Genomic DNA, 26353 nt, shown 5'->3' with positions numbered 1-26353 from the left:
AAAACTGGATAAAATGCAATGAATATGGGTACTTATTGGTGCCATGATCGTATAAATTAGACATGAATTCTAAAAGATTAATATCCACCAATAGCTTTTATACATTGCCATCCCTGATAACAAATCATTTTCGATGGACCCAAAACACTCCCATCCAATCAAACAAACCTTATGCACCTAAAGCTCCCAGCTTCTTAGCCACTGACCTCATGAAGTCCTACTTTGAAAAGGGCTTAGTCAGAGAAGCGCGCAATGTGTTCGACGAAATGCTTGAGAGAGACGTTGTTGCATGGACTGTCATGATTGCAGGATATGCATCTTGTAACGAGCACGCGTATGCGTGGAGTATGTTCTGTGATATGGTAGCAAGTGAAATGAACCCAAACGCATTTACAATATCAAGTGTTTTAAAGGCTTGTAAAGGCATGAAGAGTCTTTCTTGTGGGACTTTGGTTCATGGCTTTGCTATTAAACATGGCATAGAAGGGTCTATTTTTGTGGATAATGCACTAATGGATGCGTATGCTACTTGTTGTGTTAGCATGAGGGAAGCATGCTTGGTTTTTTGCGGTATTGAAGTGAAGAATGCTGTTTCATGGACAACCCTGATTGCTGGTTATACTCATAAAGGTGATGGGCATCTTGGGCTCCAAATCTTCCGGCAAATGTTATTGGTATGTGCATGAAAGACCATAGGTTTTCAATTTTTAAGAACTGCTAGTTGTCAGTCAATTAATTGATAACTTTAATGCACTTTGAAACAGGAGGAAGAAGAATGCAATCCGTATAGTTTTTCAATTGCAGTTAGAGCTTGTGCATCAATTGGTTCGCATAACTTTGGCAAACAAATACATGCAGCAGTAATTAAACATGGCTGTGAATTTAGTCTTCCTGTTATGAATTCTATACTAGACATGTATTGCAGGTGTGGTCGTTTACCTGAGGCAAATCAGTATTTTCATGAAATGACTCGAAGGGATTTGATCACATGGAATACCATAATAGCAGGATATGAAAGATCAGATTCTATTGAGGCCCTTTTTATATTTTCAGAAATGAAGTTAAACGGTTTTGATCCAGATTGCAACACTTTTACCAGTGTAACAGCTGCCTGTGCTAATCTAGCAGTTTTGAGTTGTGGACAACAGGTTCATGGAGGTATTATTCAGAAAGGCCTTGACAAGGATTTGATATTGGCTAATGCCTTGATTGATATGTATGCAAAGTGTGGAATCATAACAGACTCGCGTAAAATATTTAGCGAATTGTCTTGCAAAAATTTAGTATCTTGGACTTCTATGATGATTGGTTATGGGGCTCATGGATTTGGAAGAGAGGTGGTTGAGTTGTTTGATGAGATGGTCGAGTCGGGCATCAAACCTGATCACATAGCGTTTATGGCAGTTCTGAGTGCCTGCAGTCATGCTGGACTAGTAGACCAAGGCTTGAGGTACTTCAGTTCAATGATGAACGATTATAACATCAAACCAGATCACGAAATTTATGGGTGTGTCGTGGATTTGCTAGGTAGAGCTGGGAGAGTCGAGGAGGCATATCAACTTATACAGAGTATGCAATTCATCCCCGATGAATCTGTTTGGTGTGCACTTCTTGGTGCTTGTAAAGCACATGGAACTCCAAATTTGGGCAAGATGGCAGCTGGGCAAGTATTGGACTTGAGGCCAAAATTGGTAGGGACTTATGTGACGCTGTCAAATATATACGCAGCTGAAGGGAAGTGGGGGGAATTCGCAAGAGTGAGGAAGTTGATGAAGGGAATGGGAAATAAAAAAGAAGTTGGGAGGAGTTGGATCGAGGTTAGAGACCAGGTTTATAGTTTTGTTGTGGGAGATAAAGTGGGTCCAGAGTGGGTATATGAAGTCTTGGAATGGTTGATTCTGCATATGAATGAAGCAGATTGCGTGCCTGATATAGATTGTTTATTACATGACCTGGAAGATGGGACTTGAATTGAAGTTGATAAAAGCAAAGAAAGTGAATTTGAAGGCTCCCAGAAAATGGGCTGCTTCACGAGTAGGAAAAGAAAATTTTGATTTAAGAGTAGTTAAATTCTTGCTAAGAAGCTCATCTTAATCTAGGTAGATCAGGAAATAGTTTACACCATTGACTGCACAAGACATGTTGCAAAGTAACTGCTACCAAATTTTTGGTGACTTTAGCACATTCTTTAGTGGAAATATATAATTTGGACTTCAATCACAAATGTAACCACTAATGATTCCACCATTTCTCTATAGAAATATACTAGTTGAGATGGATTGCTTTATTTCATATTGTCAAAGGAGTTTTCTCTCCCTCTGCACATTTCTTTCATGTGGCCACAAATGAAAAAACAGCAGAAAGAGCTTGAATAATAACAGGTCAAAAGAAAACAGAGCTCGAATGCTCTGTAAAACCCACTTAGCAATCTGAATAATGTTATATCTTTCTTCTCTGCAGCTGCACATTTGCAAATTTTCAACTCCATTGCAGGCAGAGTCACTGCTCGGTAGGATGGAATGATCTCAACATGCTAATGTCACTGAATAAAGAGAGTTTCAGCTATGGGAAGAATCTTCTACTAGAGTGCGGAGGACCACCTCATTGGATAAGATCATCAACGGTTTTCCGTTCTGTATTATAATGGTTTGGAAATCCTGCAATGCAACAAGATTATCCATTTCGGTATCGCTGCTCTTAGGTCTAAATGGTTCTGAGATAAAATTTAACAAATTGAATGCAGGCATATATCATCACTAGTAAAGCTAAATATTATCTAACACAAGGAATAATGTAGCATCTTACCTTGTTACAAGTTATCCCCTCTCGGTGGCCTCTTTTGCAGCAATTTCTCAATTTCAATTTTCAAGCTAATGGAAGAACAGTACATTAGAAACTCATGCTCAGCTCTGTCAAGTTTTCTAGGAAACTTTGCTCAAGCCGAATGATGGGATTTCAGACTTGTTAAAGGATAAATTTAAACGTCTTAGAAGTAGAATAAGCCTAAAACCATAAAATTTGTGCAGTCAATGGAATATAGCAATATGGTATTAGCACCTTGTGGAAGCACAAAAGTTTATGAGTTGTAATATGTTGCCTGTTGCAGTACTGCCATATGCAGTGTTCATGCACAGAAGACTCAACTCTGGTATTTTTCAGGTCTTATTCTCAGAATTGCCTCCTTTCTGAAAGGAGCATGAGCACTGCCTCTATTCATCATCAATTCTCAATAATAAATATTAACATCTAGTGTGTAATTTGTTTTCCCTGCAGTGCTTGCTTTTGTAGGCCAGCCAGCATGCTGTGTAATGGAAGCATTTCAATTGGCAGAACTGGACAGGTTCTCAGTGAATATTGCACCAATGATGTTAATTTGGAAGCAAATTACCCATTTTATGAAATTTTCCTACCAATAATCCATGCATGAACAAGAACCCTGCTTGAAGTGGTGAAATCGATGATTATCCCTCACCACAATTTCACGATCAAAGGCTCTAGAAATTAGCTTCGCTGCCGTGTGACAATCGCTACATATTCGCAAATTCTTCATTATCCTAATTGGTGTTGGTGGGTTAATGGTGATAAGCCCAAAGGCAATTGCAAGCTTCTCACTATGTCTAAATAGAGTAGTTTCCTTCTCTTCTTCATCAATGTCAAAAGAAACCTCATGCGTTTCTGGTGCATAACCTTCCATCTTTAATTTCTTAGCCATTTTATCCAACATATTCTCAATATCTTTAATCTGGGGGTGTGTCTTATCACCTGCAAGGAATTCATGAACTGTTCCATTTGCTTCAATCATACTACATCCTGGGGTTTTCATCACCCCATGTTGCATCATCATCCCCCTAATCTCATGAACACCATCCCATTTACCTTTTGAAGCATAAATATTAGATAGTAATACATGGAATCCTTCATGGTCAGGATGAAGTTCAATAAGCTTCCTTCCAATCCGCTCCCCCATATTATTGTCCCCATATTTCTTACAAGCCCCAAGCAAGGCTCCCCAAGTGGAAGCATCAGGTGCCATAGGCATATTCTCAATGAGTTCCTCTGCTTCTTTTAGCATACCTGCTCGTCCTAGAAGATCAACCATGCATCCATAATGCTTAACGTTGGGTTCTATCTTGTGCTCCTGAATCATAGAACTAAAATGGCAGCGCCCCTCCTCTACTAAACCCATGTGCCTACAAGCCACAAGAACTGCCACAAAGGTTATCTCATTAGGCACTACTCCGCAATCCTTCATCTCTGAAAATGTATCAAGGGACATGTGCACTAACCCATTCAGTGCCAAACCAAGAATTACAGCATTCCAAGTGGAAACGCCCTTTTCCTTCATACCATGAAAAACTTCCAAAGCATCTTCAACACACCCAAATTTCATGTACATGTCTATAAGGGTTGTACCCAAAATGACATTAATCTTTAGGCCATTCTTCCTTAGATATAAGTGAATCCATTTTCCTTGGTCCAGGGCAGCCAAGTGGGTGCAAGCTGAGACCACACTTACTAAAGTTGTCTCATCAGGCTTAACTCCATCAAGCTGCATTTCCTGGAACAATGCCAAAGTCTCAGCAAATCTGTCATGTTGAGCATAACCCGATATCATTGCACTCCACGACACAAGATCCTTATCATTCATTATGTCAAACAAAGCCTTGGCCTTTTCAATCTCTCCACATTTCAAGTACCCAGATATCATAGAATTCCAGGAAATCTGGTCCAAGCTATAACCCACATTAAACAACTTTTGGGCACTGTCTATTTCCCGGCAACTTGAATACATGTGAATTAAAGCATTTTGAAGGTTTACATACGATTCAATCCCAATTTTCACAGCTAAGCTATGAACCAATTTCCCTGTCTTAACAGCAAATAAATGAGCACATGCTGAAAGAACACTGACTACCACAACCTCATCCACCATTATTCCATAAGCATTCATTTTCCCGAACGTTACCAAAGCCTCCTCATATCTTCCATTTTGCTCATAACCAGAAATTAAGGCACTCCATGACACTAAATCTTTCTTGCACATTTCACTAAACAACCTATAAGCTTCTGTGACATCACCTTTCCTACCATACAATACAATCATCGAATTCGAAGCAATAATATTCCTTTCAGGCATCCTGTCATATATATACTTTGCCTCCTCTACATCACCTAACGAAACATACCCAGCCAAGATCGAATTCCAAGAAACCAAATCCAATACAGGGCTTTCATCAAACACTTTACGCGCATCACCCAGATTCTGACAAACCGAATACAAATTTATCAAAGTATTCTGTACGTAAACATCAAAATTAAAACTCATTTTCAAAACATGACAATGAATCAATTTCCCATCAAACTTAGCTACTCTAAGAGAACAAGACTGAAGCAAAATTGGGTAAGTGAAATTATCAGGTTCAACATTTTCTTGCAGCATCCATTTATACATATCCATACAATAATAAGGGTAATTTCTTTGAACAAAAGCTCTCATCATTGTATTATAAATGAACCCATTTGGGTTCTCAATGCTGTTAAAGATTTTATAAGAGTGATTGGCATGAATGAAGTGAAAACCAGTAGAGAACTTGAGAAGTCTACTTGCAGCAAATATATCTTTGAGGAAACCAGTGAAGATCATTTGACAAAGTATTTGATTGAATTGCTCGAAGTTTAAGCATTGCTGCAATAAGGTCTCCAAGATTGAGAGAGTTATGGTTGGATTTAGAGCGGGTCTGGAACTGAAGCATTTAAACCTTACGGCTCTACAAAGATAGCTTATTTTGGTTAAATTCATAGATAAAATCTGTAGTTGATAACCAGCGAAGTGACCTGTTTTTGTGTCTCGAATATATATATATATATATATAGAGAGAGAGAGAGAGAAAGAGAGAGGTGTCTGATTATTTTTTATAAATATGTCTCATATTTTTTTTAAGTTTTAATATTTAGTTAAAATTTATAAAATTAATAAGATTTATTGAAGAATCTAAAATTTATATTAATATAGTAAAAATTAATTTAATATTTTATTTAATTAAATTTATATAAAATTATTTATAATTATATTAAATACTAATAAAATAAATAATATTTTTAAATAAATTTTATATTAATAAGTCAATATATTTCATAATATTAAAATATCTCTTTTAATTTTACTATTTTTATTTTATCATCCTTTATATTTTATTTCATAGAATTAATAAATTTACTAGTTTATATCTAGACAATATTTTTATTTAGGTAAATATATTTTTTCAAAATTATATTTTTTTTAACATATAACATATTTTATTAACTAATTCTATTAAATTAATTTTTCTAATTTTATAGTAAAAATAATTAAATAAAATAAATATTTATAAATATTTTATTAAATTATAAATTTCTTATAGTAATAAAACTAATATAATCACCAAAAATCTATAGAATTTTAGAAAATAAATAAAATATTTGAATTTTAATAATTAGATATCTTAGATTGATTTTATATTTTATAATTTATAATTAATGATAGTTTTTTTTATTAAACTGAAAAAGAAATTAGCATTCTATAATTATTATGTATTAATAATTAAAAATTAATATTTTATTATATACGAAAAAACGTAAATTAGAAAGAATTAAAAAAGTTTAGTGGAAATATAATTATAAATATTTTTAAGTTTTAATTTGAGTGATTCTGAGGTGGAGCCCGTACAGTAAAAGAGCATTTGATCAAATAAGTTGCCTCTCTTTTCTGTTTGACACTCTTCTTCTACTTTCTTCCCGTTCCTTTCCTCTGTGCACAGAGAGAACTTCTAAACCTTCACCTTTCCATTTTCCTCTTTCAAAACCCTAAACCTAACCATAGCTAACAATGTCCCCCAAATCCAAAACCAAACCCAGAACTCCACCACAGCACCCTCACTTCAAGAACGGCACAGTCGTCGAAGTCTCCTCAGACGACGACGGATTCCGGGGCTCGTGGTACACCGGAAAAATCATCAAGCGGGCATCTTCTAGAAGCCCTAACAAATACTTGATTGAGTATGAGAAACTCTTTAGTGATGAATCGGGGAAAAACCCATTGAAGGAAATTCTTGATCTTGCCCAGTTGAGGCCTTTAGCTCCAAGAGAGAAAAAGAGGAGATTTAGATTTGGAGAGAAAGTTGATGCTTATCATAATGATGGGTGGTGGGAAGGGTCTATAACTGAAGAGTGTAAAGATGGGAAATTTGCTGTGTTTTTTAGAGGTACAAGGGAGCAGATTGTTTTTGGGGAAGAAGATTTAAGGTTGCATAGAGAATGGGTTGATGATCAATGGAAACCTCCTTTAGAAGATGAGAGTTTGAAGGAAGAGAAAGAGGAGGCAAATGAAACACCGGTATAAAGTTCTGTTCTTTTACATTTTTTAACTTGCTTCTATGATCTTGTAAATCTTTCTGGTCAAAGAATGTTGTTATTGAAGTATATTTGGACAATACACTGATGGAGTCTATATTTAGAGCATTTGTTTTGTTCTTGCTGCATGGTTTTGCTAGCTTGGTGCTTGTTTCTAGCTTTGCATGTTATATCTAGAAAAATCTATATTGATCTTGGGTGGCCAAAACTTGGACTGGATGTGTATCAGTCGAATTATAGAAGATGCTAGGGTAATTGAAAGAGTTTTTTCTTTTCTTTTAACTTTATGATTTTAGATTGCTCCTTCTTTATCACTTTCTTAAATATGAGGTTGATGTTGGTAAAGAGTGTATTCATCGTTATTTGCAGGTCTCGGGCTGGGAAGTTAGACTTATGACCCACTGCTTTAACATGATGATGTTGTGCCTGACTCGATTCTGCCATGCTGAATAACTGATCATTGCATTATTTTGTGTGGTTATGATTTTGGGATTAGTACTATTGAGATGCCAAATAAATTAGAAAGATTTAGTAAGATAATTACCTACATTATTTCCAATTATCTTCTGTTTTTCCCCCTAAAAGTTATGTTCTTTGTGGTCTCTACTGTGTATCATGCTGCAATTTACCTTGTGAATTTCTTCAATATTGAATTGCAGAAAGTGCCAACTACCTTAGAAGTGAATCATATTGAAGCAGAGACAGAGGAGAACTTTAGCAAGGGAATGGAGATTGAGGTTAGTAGTGATGAAGAAGGTTTTCAAGGTGCTTGGTTTGCAGCAACTATTATCGAAGCAGTGGGAAAGGATAAGTACCTTATTGAGTACAAAAACTTGAGAACAGAAGACGATACTGATTTTTTAAGAGAGGAGATTGACATTGCTCACTTAAGGCCCTGTCCACCAGAAATCATAATGGTTAATAGTTTTAAACTGCTGGATGAAGTTGATGCTTTATACAATGATGGTTGGTGGGTGGGCGTTATTTCTAAGGTTCTTGCTGACTGCAAGTACACAGTGTATTTCAGAGACACCAGTGAGGAAATGACGTTTCGACACTCTGAATTAAGGCTGCATCATGATTGGATTGCTGGCGAATGGATCTTGCCTTCATCGGTACGAGATGATATTTTGAAATTTTTCTCACGATAATTATTGTTGGTGTTGTATTGTTCGTATGTTTCCAAAATCTAATGGAGAATTTTCGGTTTAATCATTTTTCCAGTTAGGTTTTAGAAAGAGGTTTACTGAACAATACATTTGTCTGTTAGAATTCACATATCAGACTAGTTGGGAATGTGGGATGTCATGTGAAAAATAAACTGTAGTATAAAAGGGAAGAAAAATCCATTAATAGCTCACCAGAAGCAGTTATTTACTTAATTGCTAGCGGTTACAAAAATACCCAACGGACCTTGTGCATGTGTGTGTGTGAGATATAAAATGATAGATACTCACTGGATTACTTGATTGAATGCCCTACCTATGAGAATAACTTGGTTCATATTTGGCATTGGTGGGTGAGTTATGAATATAGTGCTGCTTTATGTAGGAGGCCTACCTATGAGTCCATGCATATGTCTTAGTGGTTGGCAAGTGGGTCGGTGATGTAATTTCATGATGTAACTTAGTAATGCCACAACCTTCTTGAGTTTGTTTTTTGATCTGGACACCAGTAATTAAGTAGAAGAAAAAATTGTAGTGCTCTATAATTGTTAAATATGTGCTTATACAGTGATTTGTCTCAGGCTATGAAGCGGTGATTGCTGAAGGAACTGCAAGGGATTTGCTGTGATCATTTGCAGCATTACTATGTAGATATTAACATCCGGCTCCTTGGCTCCCTGCCATATTCTGTGTTAAAAGTGGTGGAAGCTGAATTTTCCCAGATATATTACCTGACAAGTTGGATATCCTTGGCTGTTTGATAGTAGTATTCTAGTATTATACGTATGTTTTTAGACTTAGAGCTCTCTACACGCATCCTTGAACTGATCCATGCATGAAAGGCAAGTTGAGTATTTTTAGATGCATTGTTGTGCAACCTCAAGATAATGACCATCTGAGGTCTATTTGCCCTTCAGGGGATTATCATAAACTTATCTGTTCTTATCGTCTTGCTTGTAACATGTATTGCTCTCGGAAAAACTAGCTCATGAATGCATTTGGTTGGTTAACAGAAAATGATGTAAAATCTGCACGTTTACTCTGCTTTTTCTGTTCAGTAGTTTTTGAATAATTTGCTCGGTCTTCTTCAATTATTCACACATTCTTCTTCAATATCCGGTATCCCTGAGCCTTTCATATCCTTCTTGTCAAGAAGGCTTATGGTAGTCTCATGACAGGATATGCTTTTCCTCAGTGCGTGTTCCTTGCACATTGGCTCCCTAAATTAGGTCTGTCTGTGGAATCCTTGCGACATCATGTTCATAAGATTTCAAGCTCTCGGTGCCTAAAGATAGGGAATCAAACTTGACACTATTTGAAATCTTGTTTTTCTTTTTGATTAGTACGCTTTGCAATAAACAAACCAAACTCACCCAGCTACTCCCCTTTTCACCTTTGCCTGTCTTAAAAAGAGGAAAAGACAATAGACCACTTCAATGCCAATGCTTTCCGGAGGAAGTTTTAGATAGTGAAAAGAAAACATTATCACCTCCATTAAATTCCCAACTGCCATCTTTAAATTCAGCACAGGTATGCACTGATTCGGTTTAAGGATGTAGGTCAAGAAATTTATTAATTTTGAATTGAGAATTGATTCCTTAGAATTGTATGGATGATAAAATCCCAGAGTGAGATACTGCAATGTGATTTGAGTTACTCATCTACAATCTTTTAAAATATTTTTTTTTTGGTGATATATCTGATAAATTTATTAAACAAAGAAAGCAAATTAGGAAGTATTAAAAGCATTTTATTACCAGCAAGAACTAAAACAGGTGATACATCAGAATTGGTAATTATGATAGGAAAGACAAAGCAAGTAAAGCCTTGTTTTGTGTCAAGATTTAAGAGACAACTAAATCAACTCACACATCTTTCACTTCCACAGCTGCAGCAGCATTCACATCCTTAACTTCCTTGTTTTCTTCCTTCACATCCTTGGTTTCTTTTTCCTCAACCATAAAAGCTGAAACTGGGAAAGATCTATAGAGACCAGCAGGAGTCTGGAAAGTGATCTTTCCAGTCGGTGGATCATCAAGATAGATGTCACTTAATGAAACCCAAACCAAGAGCTCCTTTGTCTTCACTCCAGTTAGTTTCTTGATCTTGAATTTCTCCACCACAGCAGTGACCTCAGTTGCATAACTCACAAGCTTTCCAATCTTTTCAAACTTGTGGTTTATGCTCTTCTTTTGCTTTAGCCACACAATTCCTGACTCCTTCTCATACCCACATTCTTCAATGTCATGCAAAGGCAAGAGCCCATTTGGTAGGCCTACTTCCTTGAGCAACAACTTTGTTTTCTCTTGGCAGATTTCATCTCCATGATAGACCTCAGCTTTGGCCTTGATCTCTTCTGTGACTAGAGACATTTTATCGAACTGGGTTTCTTGTTATTTCTTCCTAAATCACCTTAAACTTGCTAGAGATGTAGTAGGATGGTATGAACCCAGAGGAAAATTCCAGCATTGATATAGTGGTGATGTTGTGCATTTACCCTTTTGCATTACCCAAATTGCCAAAGTGCCATTGATGGTGGTGCATTGCTAACCTGGCTGTGCATCATGTTCAAAGTCAAAGGGGATTTGGGTTTGCTTAGGTTACATAATTTCTTGACTTAAAAAGTGGCCATAGAAGACAAATCTTTCACATGCTTTGCCAAAGCAAACCCAAAAGGAAGATTGTAATTTATGTGAACAAGAAAGGGTAGAGAGATATGGCTGTATTCAAGTGACACAGTTGGAAATTTATTGCAAAATTAAAGGGAAAGAGGGAGGTTGGAGGCGGTTGCCAGTAAGAACAAACCACGTGTAATGCGGTTGAGACGTAAAACCTATTTGTACAATGCTTATAACATGGATTAGGATTTATAAGCAACACGTGTGCGGAGTATGGGGATTTTTGTCCCTACTTATTCACATCTGTTTTAAAATTGTACTATTTTTATTTTTCCAAATTATAATAAAATAAAATTATATACTAAATATATATATTAGTAAATTTTTATATATTTATAAGAATTTATCATTATTTATTACTATTTGAAAGATTTTTATTTTGATACGTGTATTTATTTTATATTATAATAAAATAATTTTAAAATTAATATTATATCAAAAATAATATTTTAGATAATATTTTTATATTTAATAAAAGTTAGTCGTTTATCCGCTCGGTCGACCATCGTAATTATTTTAATTATAAATAATAATATAAATTAAATTTATATATATAATCAAATAAATCTTTTAATATTTTATAATTAATTAAAATATTTAAAAATAATAATAAATATTTTTAATATCATTATTATTATTTTATATTTTAAAATTTTATAAATATAAAAATATAGAAATTACAAATAAATTAATAGAAAAACTATAAAATTATATATAAACTTAAATTTTACGTGTTAATAATAAGTACATTTGTCGAAATTAAAAATTATATATATTAGAATATAGTAACACATATCAAAACGTTTTTATTAGACTAGATACATATTAATATTTTTTTCCTTATTTACGTGAGCTAAAATATTCATTTTATATATGTATGATATCCATTAGATGCAATATTTTATAATAATTAATTTTTTTATATTTAAATATTCATTATCTATAAACTCAGTATCATTACGGTTAATATTTATGTTCATTTCGTTTAATATATTATTCATCACTGTTAATATTAATGTTCATTATCTAGTACTGCAATGTTCATTGGCTGTATATATAATATTCATTAATATTTTCAAATAAAGATATTGACTATTTATGAAAAAATTTATTATTTTTGTGATGCATATTGAAAATATTTTTATAATTAATATAAACATTTATTGTTTATAGACATAATATTTATTAGTTTGTCAGCTAAAGTTATACTACAGATATTTATATTATAATATATATTTTTTCAACAAAATTAAATTAACAAACAATAGATATTTTATATTTAAATGGTGAACATTCAACATATATTTAATAAACATAAATTAATGAATATTTAATACAAAATCAATAAGCATAAATTATTTTTTCACGACAAAATTACATCGATGTCTATCGCACGCATCAAATACTGAAACTTTTTTATAAATAAAATGGTTCCGGATGGACTCCTAGGTCCACAGAGAGCTATAAAGACCAGAGTCAATATTATAATTTGCGCTATTTGTAAGGGTGACTTGCTAGATGTGTTGTAATAAGGTGAGCAATTATATATTAATACTGAGTTTTGTTAAAATTTATAATATTTATGAAATTTATTTATAAATTTATAAGTTTATATGTTAAAATTAATTTAAAATTTTATATTTATAAATTATAATAAAAATGATTATAATTAAATTAAATTTTAATAAAATAAATAAAATTTATAAATAAATTCTATATTAGTTTATTATAATGTTAGAATATCTCTTTCAACTTTATTATTATTTTATTTTATTTTTTTATATATTCTTCAAATAAAATAAATTTTTTAACTGATTTCAACCATAAATCTCATTTTTCATCCGTGTGATAGGCTTTAATTTCTTGTTTGTTTGTTTGTGTTTTCTAAGAAGAGGCATTGGCTTCTAATGAATGTTATGATTTATTTCATAAGCAATATGTGTCGTGAAAGTAATCGTTTGATATTTCCAAATCCTACGGTCTCTGTTTTCCCTGGTTATGATGAGGAGGAAGAGAATTTATATTGTGAAGCTGTGGCTTCAATTCACATGCTAAAATGAAAACTTAAAAGCTAATGACATTATGATACATGCCAAATTCTGAAATTGAAGGGATAATACCTTTCCAAATTGAAAGACTTAAAAAGCTAACACACTTTTATCATTTTCATTATCATATATAAGATTACATTCTTTAAAGGATAATGATTTAAAGATTGATTTATTCAATTAACATAGAATTCTTTGTATAGTTTACTTAATAAGTGCTATAAAATATTAAGGCTTATCTTTCCAATTAAGGTATGAGATTATTATTAATGGACAAAAGATATTTCTTTTTTCTGAGGGTTAGCTTAGTAGTTATTCTTCTTTTCATGGCATTAACATAGTAGTTAAGGTTGATTATGATATCTGATTTAAGAGCTATTTTAATTCGATTTTGTAAGATAACAACTATTAAGTAGGAAGCGCTTATAGGGAGATTAGTGGATTCATTTCGACAATAGAATGAGTAATTTAATTTTTATTTTATTCATTATATTTTTTTATATATGAGATCAAGAAGGATTTTAGAAATTTACTTATCATTTTGGTCTAATCAGATATTACCGTATATTATTTTATTTTTAAATTAAGTCTATAAATGATTCATTAAATCTCTTAAATCGGTCTCATCAGATTTTTTAAATAATATAATAATGACACGTGTAATATAATTAGATTATTTGATCTAGTGATCGATTTTGATCTCCAAAGAGATTCGTGGATTGGAATTTGTGATTTTAGGTCGGGGTTAAGATGTGCACAAGCAACTGATCCATAAAATAATTTATGTCATGTCATGATGGTAAATTGACATTGCAGAACGATTTAAAACATCACAAATTTCAAACCAAGCTGTTTGACATTACGTTCAACCGGTAATCTCCAACCTAACCTATTAAAAATATTGAATCCACACTAGTGGATATATCCTCCTTAAACAGAAGTGGAGGAACATCTGTTTGGTACCGGATTCAAGCTAGTTTGGACTCCGGCGAAGTGTCTCCCTCATGAAGTTATACCAATGTGAATCTTGATATTGCAATAAATATTTTATGATTCATGCATTTCAAAGCATTGATTGCATGTTAGCCATCACCTAGGGTAGTTGGGACCATAAACATCAGGGTATAGACTGACATTGAGCAACACCATTGAAGCCTTTTCTTTTCTTTTCTTTTCAAGTAGTAAATAAATGTACGGATTCATCTGAACAGCCGAGCTTCTTTACGACTCTAGTTATTGAGCACTGACTCGGTATGTTTTACTTTCTTTTGGCATTGAACCCGTAAGTACCTAATTCCAGCACCAGATAGGTCAGGGAAGAAAACAAAGTTTGTTAAGATCATATCTTCAGATTGTATACCAAACTACCCGGGCTGTAGTCTGCCCACTTTGTTGGTGTACAATAATGGTGCAGTGAAAGCAACTTATGTGGGTCTCGGAGATGCACCCCTGAAAGTGATGATGAGCGCTTGTTACAGAGTTATTTTAGCTTTTTAATTGCAGTTTTGCATTTCTTTACCTTTTTCTTGTATTATCCCCATGATGCTTTTGCCTTCATATGTTGAGAATTATTATTGGATCTTCTTAAGTCTATATCTTCCATGCCTTGCAAATGTCCAAAAGCTGCACTTTGGTCTGTCTGGGATTTTAAAATGCTGAAATTTCGTTATGAACTTTCAGATCTGAATGAATGACACGGCAGCTCCTGTGTAGAAGGGCATGAAGTTACTTTTTCGAGCGTGTTAAGCAGTGCTCTGCGCATGAAGGTGCTGAGAAATACCTCGTCTGAGCTGAGTCTGCTCCTGCTTGTACTCGATTTAGGATGTCATTGGACATTATCTTCCCCAGAAAGCGGATCAGAGCAATGAAATGAAATCCTTGTCCATAATATTAAAAGCAAGTAAAGACAGTCTGCGTACTGTCCATGATATCACATAACCTTCAAATTACTCTCAACAATTTCTATTTCACTAGCGAACTAATCATCATATCTTCAGAGATAGTCTTGCTTTCAAAAAATATAAAATTTACCATTTGTTAGCATCTTTTCAGAATATTTCACATGTAACCATAATCTTGGATATCAACAACCATCAGTCATGGAAATTCAGCATTGCATTCTAGGCAGAAACTTTCCCACAAAGTTTTTTACATAATTTCCAACAAGCACAAAATCAATTAGGGCCATTTTCCCTCCTATCACACTTTCAGATCATATGAGGAAGGCACTCACTTCCAGATACCCAAGGAATGCACTCACCTTCAAAGACCTCAAGGACTGCATTCCCAATATGTTTGAAAAACTGAATTAATTTCGAGGACTACTTTATGGTGTTTAAATATAGACGAACAAAAGGAAAGACCAGCAAGAGAAAGACATGCTATCTCTTTCAAAGTTGCATCTAGTCATATCCTCTTCTTTTCCTGTATCATTATCCCAAATTTCATTGGGCGACTTCTGCTTCAACTTCTTTCTTCCTGCCTTTCCTCATTTCATTGGCACCCCGTACTTGCTGTTCAGCCTTTCTCTGTGCTCGGATCATGGCCCGTCTGGCACGTGGCCGGATTTCTCGTACAGTTCTAGGAGGCATTATGTATGGTTCAAGGGGCCGATCACCAAATGGATGCTCACTTCCAGCAAAAATCCTCAGTTTCCGATCTCTATCCTACAACCATTTGAAACCAAAATCAGTAAAGCATTGTGAATATTAGTTAGCTTAAGAAACATTGAACAATTTGAATGAGTCAAGACATGGCAACAATGTATCTTGCAACCAAAGAATGAAAGGAAAAGGCACATAATTGCACTTGCCTACAGCATCATTAGACTGGGTCCAACAGTCAGCTCTCAGTTTACGTCAAAGGAGAAAGATACCCACAGAATATAGATGGAGGTGACCTCCAACAATTTAAGTATTAAAATCTACTGCACAAACTAATGCTTCACAAGTGGGATTACAAATAGATCAGATTGGAAGCTTTCTATGTTGTCTTGCAAGCCTTGAGTTGCATAAATCATGCCTGCTTATTTTTCTACCTGTTCTGTTTATCTCTTTTTGCCTGTATTCAAACAAGAGTTTGCCGTGACATTTTTCTATGTGATGCTAGCTACAGAAATAGATATTTGTCGATCTTCTTCTCAATCTTGCATTCTAAGTTGTCTTTAATATTTCTTCTAAAGTAGGGTAAGCAGTATGTTAATTATCTCTCACCAAATAGCTGCATTTTAAAATAGCCTACCACACAGGACAATCAAACTACACTATAGTCAAGTGTACTGCAACCTGCAAAAGATAGGTATTAATATGGCCCTCATATCTAGTAGGAATGAAGAGTGAGTGAAGATAAAATCGGTAAACACCAAACAGAAAGGCAAAAGCATTTCCACACAAGAAAGACATGAACATAGGTAGTCTTTCAAGTAAATATAAATATCCAATGTAGTACTAACATCACGTAATTTATTTCTAGGAAGCATGCGCAAGACAGCTTTGCGAATGACTTCTGTAGGGTCCTTAGCCAACTGATCCTTTAAACTCCTTTCCTTGAGATTTCCCACATAACTACCAGCAAAACACAATTTTCAGCACCAAGATAGGACTTCCATCTCAAAAAAGCCATATGTTAATGCACTAAGTTTCAATATCGCATGAAGTCATATTGGGCACCTTTCTCAGGAAACAAAATGGGAAAAGAAAAATTATCTAATCAGTGAGATAACTATTTGCATAGAATCCACCACACCTCTCTTAATTTATCAAGTTAGACATCCTTTGGATGCCATGAAAGTGTTTGGCAATGAAAGGCTTGAAACACCAAAAAGAGTGTAACAAAGTTCAACTACCTCTTTCTTTAAAATACAGTATTGCATAATATCTATGGTTATTAGGAAGTTATGAGTTGAAAAGGTGATACTTACCCAGTATGCCAGCGATAAAATTTATCCGTCATCTTTCTCCCCGTAACAGATACATCCTTTGTGTTAATCACAATGCACATATCTCCATCTTCACGATATGGAGCATAAATAGGTTTATCCTTGCCTTGAATTACTGTTGAAATTTGAGATGCTAATCTTCCAAGGACCTAAAAAAAGTGAATAACTGTTATATTTTCAAACTTAGTGAGCTAAAGATAAAGAGTTTGACATTGACGTTTTGATTCGAGCATTTCAAAAAAATGAATGAACAATGTACTCACTTCAGAAAAGTTCCCATCAGTCTATCTCAAAAATAAATCCACTCAATCAATATAGTTTTCATTTTTTTCCATATCTGAGGAGAAGACCAGTTTTGCTATTATTTACATTTAAATTAAAAGATTGCAAGTTCGTTATATTTTTTTTTTCCTCACTAAAACTAGTTAGTATATAGGTAACATTTTTTAGCTTACCAGTTTATCAAATTGCACAACAGCAGATAGAATAGAGGAAAGGCAATTCCCACCTGGCCTTTAGCATCAAATACTCTCCATCTCAAACCTTCAAGACTGATTCTTCTGAGGCCAGCCAATGCTTTCTGCAAGCATACAAGAAGGTAGTTTCTGATATTGATTGAAGTCCATGTTAATGTCAAGTATCAATCATCAACCCATAACCCAACATCTATAAAAGTTAAAGTTATTTTATGATATTAAAAGATCTTTCTAAGGAGATGCCGTCTGGAACTATTGTATTCTAAGGTCCAACATTGAAATAATTTCAGAGATTTCCCTTGACTTTGTCCGTGTCAACAAACAATTTGAAATGCCTTGACTTTTTCAGAACAGTCCGGGTCAAATTTAAATCTAGGAGCAATCATAGTTGCTCCAACAGGTACACCATAGAGATATTTCATGAAATGTGAATGAAATTTGGGCACTAAAAGCCAAGAAAGTAATTCTAGCAAACTATGCTGTACTCATTAAATTTATTGAGACAGAGAGTATATTAGCTAAATAGCAACACACGCCTTAACATAGACAAAAACAATCAGAAAATACAATAAGAAATGATACACAATCCAATTGACAGACAAAGCCTACTCTATACAGCTCTTTTTTACATATTCTAAACCTCTGAGCCCACGAACCCATAGAAAAATCACGGGAGACCATAATCTTACCTGAAAGCATCTCTACCTGTCACTAAATGAAAGTACAGGTCATTCAGTCAATTTCACAAAAATTTGGAGTGCTTCAATCTAATTTCACATAGAAGTCGGCGCAGACGATCTTGTGTGGCAAACAATAAACATGGCTATGGGCTTATTACAAGTCAATGTTCTTTTTTCTTATTTCCAATATATAGACATATCTCACCTTCACGTTGCCATTAAAAGATGCTTGGCTTGCCATGTCTCCTCTATATAATCAATTGTCTTCGTTTCTCACTCACAAAATCATTCACCTGTGCGCACACCAAAACCAAATTCCCGATTTAGAAAATGATATAAGAATATAATAACATTTGAAAACAAAAATTGGAGTGGGTTTTTTAACATCGAGACCTTGAAGAGTAGGGTTTGTTTGAAGAGTAGAGCGGAAACTAAAAAGACATAGACCTTTGGGGTTGAGGCGTTTAGCTGTAAATGAGCAAATTGTGTGGGCTGGATTATACTATGCCCAAGATCAAGCCCAACAAAGTCCCATAGAAGAAGGAAACTCTCTTTTTTAAGATCACGTGGCTGATTTAGTAGGTGGACAGAATGAATCGCAGGAACTGAACAGTTAGTTCAATAGACAAAAATCAAACTGTATTTGCAGAAATGACGAAGGATGGCAAATGGCTCATTTGTTAGTCACTTCGATCATGGATGAATCAGGCACTTGCTAGCTACCATAATTCACGTTGTCTTTCTTAATAAGCAAGTTCTCTATTTTTACTTATAGGAGGATTTTATAACACCACAGCTTTGAAATCAAGCTGTTTGGCATTATCAACTGGTAAGCTCCAACCTAACCTATTAGAAATTGAATCCACAATAAACTCAGTACTGAATACATCCTCCTTGAATGGAAATGGATGGTAGCTTTCTGAATTTGATATAACAAATTATGCCCGCTTTGAAGTGGAAGAATATCCGTTTGGTACCGGATTCAGGTTGGTTTGGACTCCGGCAACGTGTGCCCCTGATAAAGTGAAAATCAATGTGAATCTTGAATTCGCAATAACCATTTTGGAAAATATGATTCTTGCATTTAAAAGAATTTATTGCATGTTGGCCATCATCTAGAGTGGTTGGGACCATAATCATTATGTAAATGTACGTATTCATCTGAACAGCCGAGCTTCAGCTGGTAAATAATATTAATGGCTACAACTTTCAATTGACTAATAATGTACAGCTACAGATACAAATTACATGTCAAAATTCTGAGCCACCTCCAGCTAGCCTAAGGAAGCAGAAGTGCCTCCTGGCCCCATTCCAGGATGGCAAACCGCCAACTGATTTGCGAGAGGTCTCATAACAAAGAATATTATTGAAGCCGCTTATTGCAGATTACGTATCAAATGAAGAAAACGATAAAAAGAAGGAACCATTGCAGACTACACATATTAAACACAAATCAGGCAATATGCAATGGGAATGTGCCAGCCAATTTGCTGGAGATAGAGCTTTATAGTGAAACTCCCAAGCCAAACAAGCCGCTGTCCAGCCTTGCTGACATTTTAATGGGATTGCCAACTTGAAGCAACTTGCATACAGTCCTCTTTCTCCATTCCTCCTTTATGACTGTAGTTATTGAGCAATGACTCGATGTGTCTTACTTCTTTTGGCATCGAATCCGTGAGTACCTAATTCCAGCACCAGATAGGTCAGTGAAGAAAACAGATTGCTAAACATTTCCGTTTAAAGCAATGCTAATGCTATTTGATGATTACGTGCAGGGCAATGATGCATCAAAGATATGATCTCCAACTTTAGTTAATGGTACAATCTTTTGTGCAGCAGTTGTTCATTTAGTTCAAATACTAAAAAAACTGATATTGATCTACTGAATAACGACAAAAACAAATACTTATGAATAATAAAGAAATGAAAAATAGTTGAAGCTTTAACTTATAATAGCCACTATATAAGTTACCTATACTACTACAAGAAGTTGAAGCATGATTGTAATAACCAAAAATCTAAGATATGGATGGTTTCTACCTCATAACCAGTTTCTGTGATTAGGACCTCATCTTCAATCCTTATCCCAATGCCTTGGTACCTGCAAGAGGTAATATTCAGTGACTTATGTAAAGAATCTAATAAGCATATCATGCTAAGATAGGTGCATTTTATTTATCCACAAATCTATATTAGACATATTGGACACAGATAAATACGGATTCTAGAATTATAAACAGTACATAACAAGTGCAAAAGCAGAAAATAACCTCTAAATGCTCTAGGAGTATTATCCCACCATAAATCATAAATTAACTTGTATAGATATAAATAAAGGAAACAGATGACAGAATAACTTTCAAACTTCAAAGATTGTAAGTCGGACTTAAGACAAGAAAGGCAGCAGTATGGTGCCAAGAAAAAACACCTGTATCATGGTAACAACCTGCTGAAGCTGAAAAATGGAAAGAGTAGCATAAAAAGGTTATCCTGTTTGTCCTTCAAGACACTTGATTACTGCTTCAATGTAAGAGTATTCAGACTTCAATAAGTCACAGAAATAAAACGAATTAGGCACAGGTTCAACTTTTCTAATCTAAAGTTATCCATCAATCAACCTCAGCTTCAGCATTTATTTTGCAAGTAACTTTCCTCAGCGCACTCTGGTTATTTTTGTAGAAGCAACTTCTTGTAGGAAGCTTGCTTAAAGCAAACATGCACTCCACAACTAGCAGGAAGTGAGCAGCTTAGAAATGGCTTAATGTGTCCAGGCTACCGCATCAAGATAAAAATACTTTGCTAATAGAAGAATTCATACCTCTCTGGAACATCAAAAGTAGATGGAATGTACACTCCTGGCTCAATTGTTATCACCTGTCCATGGACCATAAGAGTCTATTAAACTCTATTTATATACTACATAAAGAGCTTCAATCAAACAAATCCTTTTCCTAGATAAAAAAATGGCTGTCTAATTAAAATTCAATTGAAAGATCAAATCACTTTATTGGAAAAAGAACTTACAACACCTGGCTTCAGTGGGCAATCATAGCTGACAGAAAAACTATCATGGACGTCCATTCCTAGATAATGACCTATATAATCAATGTAAAAGGATGAAAAGTAAATCACAGCCAAAGCCAAATTGGAAGCTAGAATCTGCTGTGTTATGCAAAGCTAAAATATTTATATGCTTACAATCTTGAGAAACTGACAAATTAGGAAAATGCAACAAGAGATGGATGCGAGAATAAGTTCAGACAGACCTATAGAAGTTGGGTTCAGTAGATGGAAGGAATTGCTTCCAATATTTCTTAAAATCCCAATCTCCTTAAGTCCTTTACGCAACAGTTCAACCTATAGAACAAACAGCAATCAGTAATATTAGAGATAAAAATTTCTCTTCATGGACAAATTGTTCAATTTGTATGAGCACCTATGTGTTGAGGGAGGAAAAAAATAAAGCTTACCACCACCATCCAGAAAAAGCAAAACGAAAAGACACACCAGGAGAAGGAAAAGAAAAGGAAGAAGATGGAAGTATAGTTCTCCAACAAGGGTACCTACAGTACTAGCTGATCTAAGTAATGTCTCAATGAAGTCCTCAAATAATTCAGTGTATGCTTTCAATTGAGACCACCTTCCCCCATTGCAACTCTTTACAATCTATAGTACTAGCTGATCTAAGTAAATTCTCAATGAAGTCCTCAAGATAGTCCTCGAGTTTTAAAAACAGATCAGAATATCAGAAACGTTTATAAAACATATTACTAGGAAGAAAACATAAGTAAGAACTCCATTTGGACACCAAAAAAAAAAAGATAGACTGTCAAGTCAGTACCGAATAATTGTGTATTTCCCAAATGCTTGCACCAGGTTTGCAAAGATCTGTGCATGATTTACTTGTTTGAAGTATAAGATCATAGAGCTCCTCCTGAAAATTAAGGCATAAGCATACTTGACCAGCTTTCCCAAATATAAGGTAAAGAGAGAGAGGGAGAGAGAGAGAGAGAGAGAGAGAGAGAGAGAGAGAGAGAGAGAACACCCATAGAAATCAATAGGGCTTACTTGTGCTGAAGAGAAGCTACCACAGGGTGGCCAAGTACGAGTAAGATCACTGGCATAACCATGCAACTCACACCCAACATCCATCAAAACAAGGTCACCGTCTCTAATCTGCACCACAGACATTTGAAATGCACATAAACATGGACCATAACCACATGAGATAAGTTAGATCTGCTCATAATACTACATATCAGTTTTCCACATATAAACTTGCCTTCTGATCATTTCGGGAATAATGTATAACACTACCATTAGATCCACCGCCAACCACGGGATTGAATCTGGTGAAGCAGACAAGTATAAAAAGAAATCATAATCTGAAAAAATAAAAACAAAAGAAAAAAAAAATTTAACAAGCAGAACCCAATAGCAATTAAACATCTCTCTTTACAACATTTACAACACTATATATGGAGTTGGTAAAAGATTCACTTCTTTGGAATCATATTAAAGAAGCTTACGCCATCCTCTGAGCACCTCTCATTTTGCATTCATATTCAACTTTTGCTGCTAACATACCCTCATGGGGATATGTCTTGGAATGTAGCATTGTCTGCAAAAGAGCCTATCCACAAAGAATAGTTAGTTATTAGAACCCTGCATATAATTAACTTATTTGCCATCAACAAAAGCAGCATGACTGTTAATGGATTCCACTACTGAATTTAGTATGCAATCACAGAAAGAATTGCTTAGAACTTGAAACTCAAAAACTTACAAATGAGATAAGCTTTTAAAGGTAAACTAAGAAGTATGAACTACCCCTAAGCAGAAAGCAAGAAAGTTATTCTATTGAAAACTAGGTATCTTTGTTTGTAAAAGAAGCAAATTAACAAGAAGAGAGTCTAATTTCGTTCATACATAAGAAATTTGGTGCAACAAAAGAAAAGGAGAAAATTTGGTATGGTAAAGGCATCAAAGATTCTGCAAATAATTTCAACATGATATGGGATCAACCATTTCACAGAAAAAACCAACTGGTAATAACTAAGGAAAAGGGCACAATATGATGTGGATCATAATAAGTTTTAATGTATTATTATTAACATTGCACAGCAGTATTTATTGTATGTCCATCATTGAGTTACTAAAGGATTAAATTCAATGAAACTAGTTGGAGATAATGTAAAGCTGTAAATACCTGGCAAGCAATTGAAGCAGATTCTCTCATCAACTTAAGCTCCGCCGGTGATTTTATCCATCGTAACTCATTGGTTAAACAAGAGATGTCTTCTACTGAGCGAGTGCATAATACCTCTTGAAATGCCTTCAGTTCTGTATATGTCTTTGTGGCTGTCTGTATGTTGTGAAACAACCTGGAGCATCTCCTTAGCATATCTGGAAGAACCTACATCATTATATCAAAATTGCTAAAATGAATGTACATAAGCATTTGCAAAGGGGTTATTAGGCACTTCCAGCCAAAAATAAGAATGCTTTAAATTTCACCCAGATATATAGCAGTATAAGGCTCTACAATAATGTCTTCTACTACTGAACTACATGGTTGGTACACCTGATTTGGCTCGTCTTTTAAAATTCAATTTGCACAATATTTTCTCTCATGCGAACATTGGACACATTTTAAGATAGAATCTCAAATTCAAACTAATAACAAACTCAAAAAACACCACTGATGATACTTTCTCCAACCCCCATAAAAGACTACTTGAAAAATAAAAGTGTCTATCAATATGGCATATGCTGAAAAAAAATCCGGTAAGCCAAATGTAGAAGTAACAATAAGAAAATATAAATGTCATGTTGATGCATTTATCTGGATTTCAACACCACCACAACTCACATCATGCAATTTGCTCATCGGATATGCTTGTTGAGCATTGAATGTTTCTAATGCTGCATCAACTCCCGCAACTTGGCCTTGCCAAATGATGTCCTGAAGACATGATAATTAACTAATAAGTAACAATTAAAGGAACTGCTTATCTTTCTACAAAATCTAATGACCATCACTCGGGTTATAATTGCAGATTGACCTAACAAGCTCTTCCAATAACTTAAAATCCATTTTATTTTAAAAAACAAAAACATACTAAAGCATTATTGACATGTAATTAGGAAATGTAATTAGATGCATCAAATCACAAGTCGAAAGGAGCCATAGATGGCAGCAATTGGAGCCATTGCTGAAGAACTTGAATAAATTAACAGACTATCTAAAACGTTCTATCATCAAGAAAGGGCATACATGTTTTGTTGCTTCTGGCATGAACATGCATAAACCACAGTCATGACCCAGAACTGCCACACCACCAGGTTGTTGGCAGCCAGTGATATACAAGTAATCAGCATCTTGTCGATATGTGTAAGGCACAACACTAGTCATCATCTTTACCGGGGCAGCTGCAATAATGGCCAAACTTTTCTCAGGAAGAATTTCCAGTAACTTTTTCCTTCTTGAGATATACTCCTCATTACTGATGCCTGGAGTGATCTCTCCTTCCTTTAGCAACTGCAAATGTGAAAATAGTAGAGTTCATCAAAATCAAACGAGAGCAAAGATTTATGCACGATGGTATGACGCAGAAAGCCAACAAAAGTTTCAAATTTATGTATAAAACTCAACCAGATGTTATATAGACATGTGTTTGCATCGGTTAACATGTTTTCAAATTCAGTGAATGTATAGTCACTAACTAACGGCAGTAATAATGCATTCACATTTACTCTGAGAAAAGAAATGTAGTGCATGCACTGGACCAGATCATGTTTGTGAGATGCCTATCCCATCACAGACACGGTGCTATGTCCGTGTTTTTAAGAATAACACCTGGGGATGAGTCGCAGGAGTTGGCTGCCCAATATCGAAGACTTTATTGGTAGAATAAGCATAACAAGCAGTACCCTGACAACCAAATAAGAATAAAAATAAAAATAATAAGCACTATGTACACTAAATTCAATGAGCACCAAAGCATCAATTTACAATATAACCATTCCCTGAGAGTATAATGACAAAGAGAAAACAATTAGAATAAAGCAGTAGACTAATTTGCACCACCTGATTGCAGGAATTAATGGAACTACGGGAACTAGCCAGGAAACAATAAAGTATTGAGATGCTAACACTTGAATAAGTGAAATCACATAAAAGGCCAGAGACCACACATGTTAAAACTCAGTAGCCAATCCCTGGAAACTAAAGTAACAATCTTGATTATTAAGTTAAATTGATCAACTGATGCCTGTGGGAACTTAATTGAGAGCTGCCCACAAGATATTTCGATAAAAATGAAAAAAGGAATCACATATGAAGATCGTTAAAGGAAAAAAAGAAAGAAAGAAAGAAATGAGAAGTTATTTCATAAAAAGATAAAACTTTACTTGTTTAAATGGAACTCTTCTCTGGAATAAGTTCCTCAAGGGAATCATTTTGTTGGTTATTGTTTACTGATTTTCTGCTTCTTCACTTGTAGGTAAATTCTCAAATTCTCATTTTAGGGTTTAAGGCCAGTTTTAAATTATGAAATTTTCCTCTTAAAAATATCATATCCTCTGTGTTTTTCTTACTTTCTAGACGGTGCGTTTAGGAGTAGGCTAATTCTTTTCTGGCTTTTTTAGCCCTCCTCTTCTTTTTACTCTTTAAATGAGAGCAAAAATTAATAAAATCGGGCTGCTCGCGGCCACGACCATTTATCGGTGCAAAGATATTATTCTTTGTTGAGAAGATTTATTCAGGCGTATGACGAACCATTTTGTCACCTAATAGAATATTAGCTTAAATCGACTAGAACTTTTGGTCAGGGAAAGATTTACCAGTTATTACGTATCAAATAACAATTTAGTGTGAGATGCGAACGTGATATCCCTCAACTTATATCACTAGAGTTGGTTGATTTAGGCGAAAATAATGATTAAGAAAAACTGAATTCATCCGTCAGTTTGCAATT

The 26353-nt window shown here is 34.6% G+C and overlaps 6 protein-coding genes across 22 annotated transcripts; 2 read left to right on the top strand and 4 right to left on the bottom strand.

Annotated features, from left to right (window-relative positions):
- The first annotated feature begins 62 nt into the window (after window positions 1–62).
- On the top strand, window positions 63–2287 carry LOC8269846 (putative pentatricopeptide repeat-containing protein At1g56570). The gene is made up of 2 exons (XM_015715044.3): window positions 63–674; window positions 765–2287. Exons 1-2 carry the CDS (start codon window positions 63–65, stop codon window positions 1968–1970), a joined length of 1818 nt encoding a protein of 605 aa, XP_015570530.1. The 3' UTR covers window positions 1971–2287.
- Window positions 2267–5848, bottom strand: LOC107260767 (pentatricopeptide repeat-containing protein At5g66520). The gene is made up of 2 exons (XM_015715043.3): window positions 2806–5848; window positions 2267–2657 (listed from the first exon to the last, which is right to left on the bottom strand). Exon 1 carries the CDS (start codon window positions 5798–5800, stop codon window positions 3407–3409), a length of 2394 nt encoding a protein of 797 aa, XP_015570529.1. The 5' UTR covers window positions 5801–5848; the 3' UTR covers window positions 2267–2657; window positions 2806–3406.
- Window positions 5849–6734: 886 nt separating this feature from the next.
- LOC8269844 (protein AGENET DOMAIN (AGD)-CONTAINING P1) lies at window positions 6735–9572 on the top strand. Its single transcript, XM_015714847.3, has 3 exons — window positions 6735–7372; window positions 8049–8504; window positions 9137–9572. The coding sequence occupies exons 1-3, from the start codon at window positions 6866–6868 to the stop codon at window positions 9149–9151; spliced, it is 978 nt and encodes a 325-aa protein (XP_015570333.1). The 5' UTR covers window positions 6735–6865; the 3' UTR covers window positions 9152–9572.
- Window positions 9573–10284: 712 nt separating this feature from the next.
- LOC8269843 lies at window positions 10285–11175 on the bottom strand. Its single transcript, XM_002512486.4, has one exon. The coding sequence runs from the start codon at window positions 10925–10927 to the stop codon at window positions 10421–10423; it is 507 nt and encodes a 168-aa protein (XP_002512532.1). The 5' UTR covers window positions 10928–11175; the 3' UTR covers window positions 10285–10420.
- Window positions 11176–15378: 4203 nt separating this feature from the next.
- LOC8269842 (50S ribosomal protein L13) lies at window positions 15379–19432 on the bottom strand. 3 transcript variants are annotated; one of them, XM_015715056.3, is made up of 6 exons: window positions 18768–19432; window positions 18580–18667; window positions 17727–17798; window positions 17201–17367; window positions 16733–16844; window positions 15379–15947 (listed from the first exon to the last, which is right to left on the bottom strand). In XM_015715056.3, the coding sequence occupies exons 2-6, from the start codon at window positions 18613–18615 to the stop codon at window positions 15726–15728; spliced, it is 609 nt and encodes a 202-aa protein (XP_015570542.1). In that variant the 5' UTR covers window positions 18616–18667; window positions 18768–19432; the 3' UTR covers window positions 15379–15725. The 3 variants fall into 3 exon arrangements, with proteins under 3 accessions (XP_015570542.1, XP_015570543.1, XP_048235821.1); XM_015715057.3 differs by lacking the exon at window positions 16733–16844 and having other exon boundaries at window positions 15379–15942; XM_048379864.1 differs by lacking the exon at window positions 18768–19432 and having other exon boundaries at window positions 18580–18761.
- Window positions 19433–19562: 130 nt separating this feature from the next.
- Window positions 19563–26215, bottom strand: LOC8269841 (intermediate cleaving peptidase 55, mitochondrial). 15 transcript variants are annotated; one of them, XR_007217591.1, is made up of 16 exons: window positions 25788–26215; window positions 25234–25308; window positions 24652–24915; window positions 24247–24339; window positions 23584–23790; window positions 22904–23007; window positions 22657–22723; window positions 22443–22550; window positions 22216–22308; window positions 21845–21937; window positions 21641–21731; window positions 21399–21469; window positions 21193–21248; window positions 20803–20829; window positions 20415–20475; window positions 19976–20056 (listed from the first exon to the last, which is right to left on the bottom strand). XR_007217591.1 is itself a non-coding variant. In XM_048379855.1 (15 exons), the coding sequence occupies exons 1-15, from the start codon at window positions 25833–25835 to the stop codon at window positions 19931–19933; spliced, it is 1557 nt and encodes a 518-aa protein (XP_048235812.1). In that variant the 5' UTR covers window positions 25836–26132; the 3' UTR covers window positions 19563–19930. The 15 variants fall into 15 exon arrangements, 9 of the variants coding, with proteins under 9 accessions (XP_048235812.1, XP_048235813.1, XP_048235814.1 ...); XR_007217589.1 differs by having other exon boundaries at window positions 19996–20056; window positions 20803–21102; XR_007217590.1 differs by lacking the exon at window positions 19976–20056 and adding an exon at window positions 20993–21102 and having other exon boundaries at window positions 20412–20475; window positions 20803–20891.
- Between the last annotated feature and the right edge of the window lie 138 nt (window positions 26216–26353).

This window comes from Ricinus communis, chromosome 10, assembly GCF_019578655.1.
Source record: "Ricinus communis isolate WT05 ecotype wild-type chromosome 10, ASM1957865v1, whole genome shotgun sequence".
Classification (NCBI taxonomy): Eukaryota; Viridiplantae; Streptophyta; class Magnoliopsida; order Malpighiales; family Euphorbiaceae; genus Ricinus; species Ricinus communis.
Note: the sequence above shows the minus strand (reverse complement) of the source record. Positions and strands in the feature narration are given on the sequence as shown.

What these genes read in the sequence shown, in the direction of transcription:
- LOC8269842 (XM_015715056.3), bottom strand. Translation starts at nt 18,615, where the DNA reads ATGGCAAGCCAAGCATCTTTTAATGGCAACGTGAAG. An exon ending in CTTTTAATGGCAACGTGAAG is followed by an intron (nt 17,799 to 18,579) that starts GTGAGATATGTC and finishes GTATGCTTGCAG; the next exon opens with AAAGCATTGGCTGGCCTCAG. An exon ending in TTTTATCGCTGGCATACTGG is followed by an intron (nt 16,845 to 17,200) that starts GTAAGTATCACC and finishes TTTTGCTGGTAG; the next exon opens with TTATGTGGGAAATCTCAAGG.
- LOC8269843 (XM_002512486.4), bottom strand. Translation starts at nt 10,927, where the DNA reads ATGTCTCTAGTCACAGAAGAGATCAAGGCCAAAGCTGAGGTCTATCAT.
- LOC8269846 (XM_015715044.3), top strand. Translation starts at nt 63, where the DNA reads ATGAATTCTAAAAGATTAATATCCACCAATAGCTTTTATACATTGCCA. An exon ending in TCTTCCGGCAAATGTTATTG is followed by an intron (nt 675 to 764) that starts GTATGTGCATGA and finishes ACTTTGAAACAG; the next exon opens with GAGGAAGAAGAATGCAATCC.
- LOC107260767 (XM_015715043.3), bottom strand. Translation starts at nt 5,800, where the DNA reads ATGAATTTAACCAAAATAAGCTATCTTTGTAGAGCCGTAAGGTTTAAA.
- LOC8269844 (XM_015714847.3), top strand. Translation starts at nt 6,866, where the DNA reads ATGTCCCCCAAATCCAAAACCAAACCCAGAACTCCACCACAGCACCCT. An exon ending in AGGAGGCAAATGAAACACCG is followed by an intron (nt 7,373 to 8,048) that starts GTATAAAGTTCT and finishes ATTGAATTGCAG; the next exon opens with AAAGTGCCAACTACCTTAGA.
- LOC8269841 (XM_048379855.1), bottom strand. Translation starts at nt 25,835, where the DNA reads ATGATTCCCTTGAGGAACTTATTCCAGAGAAGAGTTCCATTTAAACAA. An exon ending in GAAGAGTTCCATTTAAACAA is followed by an intron (nt 25,309 to 25,787) that starts GTAAAGTTTTAT and finishes TTTGGTTGTCAG; the next exon opens with GGTACTGCTTGTTATGCTTA. An exon ending in ATTCCCGAAATGATCAGAAG is followed by an intron (nt 22,551 to 22,656) that starts GCAAGTTTATAT and finishes TCTGTGGTGCAG; the next exon opens with ATTAGAGACGGTGACCTTGT.